Source organism: Hydractinia symbiolongicarpus, chromosome 10 (genome assembly GCF_029227915.1).
Source record: "Hydractinia symbiolongicarpus strain clone_291-10 chromosome 10, HSymV2.1, whole genome shotgun sequence".
Classification (NCBI taxonomy): Eukaryota; Metazoa; Cnidaria; class Hydrozoa; order Anthoathecata; family Hydractiniidae; genus Hydractinia; species Hydractinia symbiolongicarpus.
In genome coordinates, this window is record NC_079884.1 from 18,239,780 (window position 1) to 18,247,543 (window position 7,764).

Below are 7,764 nucleotides of genomic sequence, written 5' to 3' on the forward strand. Positions count from 1 at the left end.
CCGGACAGCTCGCCTCATGTGATGATAAAAAATATCAGCTGGCGCGTGTATTTCAGCAAGAAGCGAAAAAACAGCCTTGGGGACAACATTAACTGCCACTGTTCGTACGTGAAAAAACATTCTGGAGTATCAAATAAAATTTTATGTAAGAAAAAGAAATTTGGTTGCAGCCATGGGTGTTACCGAAATTATGAGCAGAATTTAAATTCACTTTAGAGTATATTATAAATTTTGCAACCTAAAATCCAATATATACAAGTTTCATAAAAAATTCTTAAAATTAAAAGATATTTCTTCTTGTTTATTGTATATTTTCAAAAAAAAAAAAAAAAATGATAACTTCCATTTGTTGTTATCTTTTTCTTATCTCAGGACTTCTCAAAAATTTTCACGACGCAAAAAAATATAAGAATTCACGACGGGCATAAGCTTTCGCGAGTGGGACAAGTAATATATGTAACTAGTCGGACAAGTAATATATGTAGCTAGTCGGGTTCGCCCGTTCTTTTTCAGATCACATTGCGTACATCTCCCTACTTGCGGTACCATTTGAGTGACAGACAAACGTATACGATATTATAATACAGACTAGTCGTCCGCCCGTCCTTTTTATATAGCATTCTGTGTTTCCGCAACACGACTTTTTTCTCCCGAACAAACAGACAGACGGACAACGGGTATCATTATAGAGACTAGTCGTTAACCCGTGGAAGTATCCACGGGGTCGCCCGTCCTTTAAATATCGCAATTTGTGTTTCCGTAACAAAAAGACAAACAGATGCACGAACAGACAGACGGAATACGGGTATTATTTATAGAGACTAGTCGTTAACCCGTGGAAAAATCCTTCGCTCGTCCTTTAAATTTACCCGTCGCAACAAAGTGGATCAAAATATATCGCATTTGATATTCGTGCGCATTGTAAAAATTTCGTGTTTCCGTTACGGGACGCCGCTTTCGCGGACACACAGACAGACGACGGCTATTACTAAAGAGACTAGTCGTTAGCCCGTGGAAAAATCCACGGGGTCGCCTGTCCTTTAAATTAACCCGTTGCAACAAAGTGGACAAAAATATATCGCATTTGGTATTAGTGCGCATTATAAAAATTTCGTGTTTCCGTTACGGGACGCGGCTTCCGCGGATACACAGACAAAATACGGCTATTATTAAAGAGATTTATGTGCACAATTATTCGTCATTACAATAATTTAAATTTAAACACACCCTTATCAAGCTTAAAGTTATTGACTTATATAAATACAAATGTAGCTACAGTGTTAAAATATCGTTATTTTATTTCTTTTAAAGATACTTGGAATTTTTCGCAAATGAAGGAATGTAAAAATTTTTGCATATGAAACCTTCGCGGGAAGGTTTTGTAGCATTTGCAAAGGTTTGTGCTCTTAAAGTAATCGTCCTCTACCAACATTTGTTCAACTAATATTAATGTAACGGTACAAACCTCCTCATTTAACATTCCGAAAAAATATGCGTGAATTAGGTACTCCTTAAATAATAAATCAGGTAAGCAACCTTGTCCACAGGAACCTTTTAAGCATATCATAGGCGTAAAAGAACACTGGGGATAAGGTTTTGAACCGTAGCTTAATTATTTAAAAACAATCCTTACTTCAAGAACGCGATAATGTATGTACAATATATACATATATATGTAAAAGAAGGGGGAGATCTACACTCAAAGATTCTGTAGCTAAAAGTGTCCTTCCTATGATGGATGAAACAACAGTCACTTCTTTAATAATAAAACCTACGCACATCGTTGCTATGTGAGTTTGTTAACGAGTGAATTTTTCGAGCTAAAACGATGTTTACCGATTGTAACAGCTGCGTTTTTTTTATCAGTTCATGCTCCCGCTGGCTCAACTCTGTAATGTACTCGGTAGCTTTTTTCAAGATGACAACTTTTGCTGCTTTAGCTATGTTTTCAATAGCTGGGACACTTTGTTTCAACTCGTCAAATTTACGTTTCAACTCGTCTCTTCGTTTTCTTTCAAGATTGTTATGTGAAGATCGATGAATCGGTCGCGGACTTGTATCACTAGATAATTCATCCGAAGAGACGAATTCACTGGCAGGTGAAGCCGAAGAAGACTTGCGCTTGCTTTTTCGAAGAGCAATAGTTTGATGGTCTGTCGAGTCACGAGAATATCTTTGACCTACATTTTTCGGAAGTTCTTGTAATTTGTTTGACAGAGACATTTTCGTCGTGTAAGGATGGCCACGACATTCTTCCGTAACAATTATCGGTATTGGCGGTAAAGGTGATGGCGTCATTACTGTCATTGACGGTAGTATTATCAAAGTTGTTTCTGCTTGCTTCTCCATTAAAGATTTCAACATGTTCACGTTAGTATCTCCAACTACATCTATTTCCGCCTCTAAATAAAAACCACTTACCTTATTGATAAAAAGTCAATATTTAGTCACTTTCTCATATTTTGATATTTTTGACGACTAATTTCCGATTCGAAAATGACCACAAAAGCTTAAATTTGAAAACCATATAAGTCAGTCAATTTCAATAATTATTCTTTCTTTTTCTTTCATTCCAAATTTTTCTCTGTTTTGTACCTTCTTAACTTCTGCTTCGTTCTCACGTAAAGATTTATCCAAATGTTATTTTTTATAAACATTTGATTGAAATTTTGAAAATAAAAAAGCAAACAGCAAATTTTATAAAACTAGTCGTTACCCCGTGGAAAAATCCACGGGATCCCCGTCTTTTTTATACCGCATTGCGTGCGTCTCGCTACCTGCTCAGCTAAGCTACCATTTTGCGTGACAGACAGACAGACGGCCGGACAGGCGTATATTGGTATTATAATAAAGACTAGTCGTTGCCCGTGGAAAAATCCACGGGTTCGCCCGTTCTTTATATTTACCCGTTGCAACAAAGTGGATAAAAATATATCGCATTTGATATTCGTGTTTCCGTAACATCATTTTCTAACTCAGCGGGGGTCCGCGCAGAGACAGACAGACGACGGCTATTATTATAGAGATAAAGATTTATAATACTCCCAGCCTTTCTTTGTCTCTCTGTGTTGATATTGTCAGTTTGTCATTTTGTTTACTCTACACATCTTTTTTTCATTTCATAATAAATTTGTTGCAATGCTGCATTCTCGGCCCGAGTGGTGTGTAATTTGGTGGATACCGAAACTGGGGTAAGGAGAAAGAAATATAAATTGTGGATGAAAGTGTCTTCATTGTAATTGTATCCACGTCAATGTAATTAAAAATTAAAAAAATACGACGGGTATATAGATAAGCTTATAGATATTTATAGATAATATATATAGATAATAGATAAGCTTTATAGATAAGCTTTCGGCTTAAACTCAGTGTTCAGTGTCTTCACACATAGCTACATACATTAGCTACGCAAGAAAACTTCTTTGCAGCAAGGTAAATACAGTGAAACCTCCTTTTAGCGGACATCCTTTATAACGGACACCTCTCTACAACGGATACTTTTCTTGGGAATGGATGAAATGACGGTCAAACTCTCATACCAAAACCTCCATGTAGCGGACACTCTATAAGGGACACCTATATATAGGGGACAATATTTCAAAGCCCCGATTAACATTACCTCTTGGAACTGACCTCTTTACAGCGGACAGGCTTAAGAATGGGTCATACAAAACAAAAGTTGCTTCAGAACATGAAGAAGAAAACATTCCTCAGCAACTTTCTCCATTAAAAGCATTGCTTGCAACATTTGGACGAATTGCTTAATTTTTCAATGAATTAAAATGATGAAACTCTAACTGGCCTAATTTCAGAAGTCATTGACAAAGTGGAAGATATTAAAATGGTCTTAGCAAAAACAAAGCAATATCTTAATGTGTCTTGGGCTTGTTTTAGCTTTGAAAGAAAGGTAGCATAACTTCAATATATTGTCTTCACTGTCTTTCTTCTCCCAAAACCAGTCTTGATACACATTACGGTTACACCTTATAGTAAAGTGGTAAAATTTTCCTGGAATTTGGTTCGTCCCTCCTTCAATTAGGTTACCAAGAGTAATTTATCACTATCATTTTTACTTAGATATCGTGGAATTGTAATTTTTTAATCCCCCAACAGAAATTATGAAGAAGAAAAAGCGAGAATAAACTTTTGCAAATAGCCAACTTAAACGTATTTTGAGGAAATAAACTTTCGCGATCAAGTCATTTTTTGCGAAGCATTTTTTGGGTTTTCTGTCGAAGATACAATTCGAATTTTTTCCTCTAAAGTAATCGTACCGTGTCTATTATCGGGGCGCATCACAAATTTTAAAGTGTTTACTAAGCAACGACAACAGTAACAAAGGCGGCGATCGACAACCTGAGATACTTCAATTAAAAAACATTCACAAGAAAGTTAAAATATAAGGTACATCATTCCAAACACCAGGAAGTTAAAATATAAGGTACAGCATTCCAAAATTCCTGGTCTTTGTTTTCCGCTTCCGTGATGCTATCACGCGTGACAAGTAGTAAATGAGACTGGCAAATATTATTACTTACCACTTTCAGTTTCGGCGGGTGTTAAAAGACGGTCACTAACCATCAAAGATTCATTAGAATGTTTCAATCTTTCACCGTGAAGCTCGTCGTTTGGTATGGATGTGTTGTTAAAATTTAGTGGCGTAACAAGAGACCTTTCTCGTAACTTTTTATCCAACAAGGATGGAGTAGTGTTTCTTGATCTCGTATTATTTTCACTGTTGTCCCCCCACATAAAATCTTGTCGCAGTAACACAGCATCTTCTGTGGTAATCTCGCCAACTAAATCTTGCAGAGTGAAATTTAAAGAAAAAACTTCATGATCTAAATTGGAGTCTTCGTTTAGAAATAAATTATCTTCACAAAAAGGTGTCTGTGGAGGAGTGGGAAGGTCGATTTCCGCTGTAAATATTTTGTCAAACTTCATTTTTCATATTATAACAGAAATTTTATGCTGCGAAACAATGTTACGAATGCAGTTTGCCTTCCCGGATGTATTTCTCTATGTTCTTTGCTGCATATAGTATTCCACCAGTCTGTTTTGAAAGCAAGGCAAGTGCTTTATTATTTTTCTAAAACGCGCCTTCTACTCATGTGCCACATTATTTACGCCAGGATTAAAGATTACGCTGCCTCATATTCATTGAAACGCTCCATCTTAGAGGATTGCTGCCATGTTTTATGATAATTTTTTTTGATAAACTTTTCTTTGTGATTTTAAATCCTAAATAAGTCGCACAAGTAGATAAAAGTTAATCAATCGCCAAATTAAGTTGTTTTATTTTATCTTTTTTTTGAATGTAAAGTGCAACTTTTTTTTAAAAAAAAAGCGTCAGTCGCAACAGTAGTTCCATATTTTCTTTACGAGAGCTTCTAATCACTAAATTAAGTTTTTAGCATTTTGCATAAAAACCTCCCCAAAAAATGGGGACGAGTAAAGAATTAAAATTGTATTTCTAAGATAAAAACAGAACGTCAAAGGTAGCTGAAGAGTACTCAAATAATCTTAAATTATATCCAGGCTAAAATTATTCTTAGCATATTCTTATTACCTGTGAAAAATCCGCTTGCGCAGGCGCACAATGGATAAGTTCATTTGTCAATTTTGTTGTAGAGTGGCACACATAGATAACAAACGAACAATAAAACTAATCTCACAAGAAATGTGCATAATAAATTTATTGATTTACCGTGGTTTCAAACAGACACATTGTTTCTGAAACGAAATACTTAGCCCAGGTCTGGGGAATTGGTTAAATTAGCCAAATTTGTTTAAGGTGTTGCTTTAAAAACTCTTTTATTGTTATCGAACATAAAATTTATTTTTTATAACAATGAAAGTCATCTATGATTAGAAAACACTTAAAGGTTACCTCCCGAGCAAAAACAAGTTGTGCTGAAAAAGTAAGCAAAATATAGTAAATAAAGAAAAAAACATTACTTTGTTGTTAATGTTGTTTTTAAAAGACATAAGGAACTAAAAAATACCACACTTTCACATAACACCATGGCCTTCGCGTCCGCCATTGCCGAGTGTTTTAAAACGAAAAACCAAATGCGATATATCTTGTGTCAGATTCGGCGCAGACCAGATTGTGACACGGAAAGTGAAGAACATTTAATTTGAAGCTTACCTCCCACTTCAAAAAAAGTTCATCTTATTCTGTTTATACTATGGTGAGAATTTGTAATTTAACATTTATTAAAGGAGCTACGGAACGGCTGTTGGTTTTCGACTTCAGTGACTTACACGAAAGTCGAGCATCAGTCGGCGAAAAACAAAACTGGCTATTTTTCCGGCATGTATGTAATTTATAGACTCGAACATATAGATATATCTAGAATTTTTATCTTCTCCAGCCTTGGTCATGTTTTCATCCAGAATGAGTCTTCCTGAAATATTTCTTTGTAATATAATTTCAAAAAAAAAAAAAAAATTAAACCAGCGAACAAAGTGCGCTGGTCTGTGTATTCTGCGTAACGCGTTTGCCGGATTTTTAGTATGTGCGCGGGATATACGGGGTGTGAGCATTTTAACCGGTTCGTAGCCCCCAAGTAAAAATCGAAATAACAAAGCTAATATAAAGCCACATTTTCTTGTGTTTGCAGCATGCTTCCATCTCTTAAGCCGCCATTTTGTGATTTTTTTTTCGGATTAAACCCAGTTTTGACGTCATTTCCCGGATGACAAAAAAGTGCCCCCTGAACAAGTTGCCGTAAAACGATAACTTAGAGAAAAAGAAGAAGAGTAAATTATTGCAACTAAGATTAATTTTGTTAATAATTATAAATGTGCTTTTGTGCTATGTCTTTTTGCAGAAATAATAATAGAAGTAGCGCTGAAAAGCATTTCTTTGCCAGTCTTCCAACAGGTAAGAAACAACGAGCTACGTGTACTCATTTAACAGAGTCGATACTCTTTCAAAGTCGAGTTTTGATCACTAGAATGTTTGATCAATGCTGGCAAAAAAGGCTTTGGCAATTCAACCTCGATCCCAGGGCCTGTAGCGTTTTTTTGATATAAGGATGAATTCATATAAAAAACGCTACAAGCCCTGGGTTCGAGGTTGTTGGCAATTTTAAATCTCTGTCCACTTGTCTTTGCATTAGGCCATGTGCAAATTCTGGTGTAGGTGCTCGCTCTTCTTCTACATTTTTCTATCATTCTAGACTTTTCTATCATATTGTGGTATACTGCAGGGATTTACGGGATTTTATTTTGTCCTACGCGCGTTGTTGTTTCTTCTTTCTTTCTTTTTTTCTTTCATTCTTTCTTTCTTTATTTTAATAATCTATTTTTTTTTTTTTTTTTTTTTTTTTTTTTTTTTTTTGACATTTATTCGGGTTCCATTATACAATGGTTCTTATCCCTATAATAACATAATAATAACAACAATAAGAATAAAAAGTTTAGAACAAAAATGATACAAGAAGCATGGAGATCTAGGTTTCGATAAGAGTTGTAGATTTAAAAAAATTCTATAATATAAAACCCAAGCATAGGAAGGCTCACTGTGGAGGCTCAGAGATTATCATGTGGTTCAATATGTCTAAACGAGATTTGGAAATAAGAAAATCTTGGTAACTTGGTGGAGGTTGAAAAATGTGGAAACTCGGACCCGCGCTTGATAGAGTTGGTTTAGCAGAAATTGATAAGGAAATGCTTATACAATCGGAGAACCTAGCCTTCCCTTGCTAAGGCAATGGCGATTGATTTATCTAAAATTTTAATTTATTTTTCGTGTTG

At 35.3% G+C, this 7,764-nt stretch overlaps 1 protein-coding gene across 1 annotated transcript; it reads right to left on the minus strand.

Moving 5' to 3' along the window:
- Positions 1 to 101: 101 nt before the first annotated feature.
- LOC130662712 (myc proto-oncogene protein-like) lies at positions 102 to 7,025 on the minus strand. Its single transcript, XM_057461619.1, has 3 exons — positions 6,152 to 7,025; positions 4,539 to 5,241; positions 102 to 2,402 (listed from the first exon to the last, which is right to left on the minus strand). The coding sequence occupies exons 2-3, from the start codon at positions 4,942 to 4,944 to the stop codon at positions 1,759 to 1,761; spliced, it is 1,050 nt and encodes a 349-aa protein (XP_057317602.1). The 5' UTR covers positions 4,945 to 5,241; positions 6,152 to 7,025; the 3' UTR covers positions 102 to 1,758.
- Between the last annotated feature and the right edge of the window lie 739 nt (positions 7,026 to 7,764).

Excerpts from the sequence above, each read along its gene's own strand:
- LOC130662712 (XM_057461619.1), bottom strand. The coding sequence starts at position 4,944 with ATGAAGTTTGACAAAATATTTACAGCGGAAATCGACCTTCCCACTCCT. Across the intron at positions 2,403-4,538 it reads ACCCGCCGAAACTGAAAGTG|AGGCGGAAATAGATGTAGTT; the intron begins GTAAGTAATAAT and ends GTTTTTATTTAG.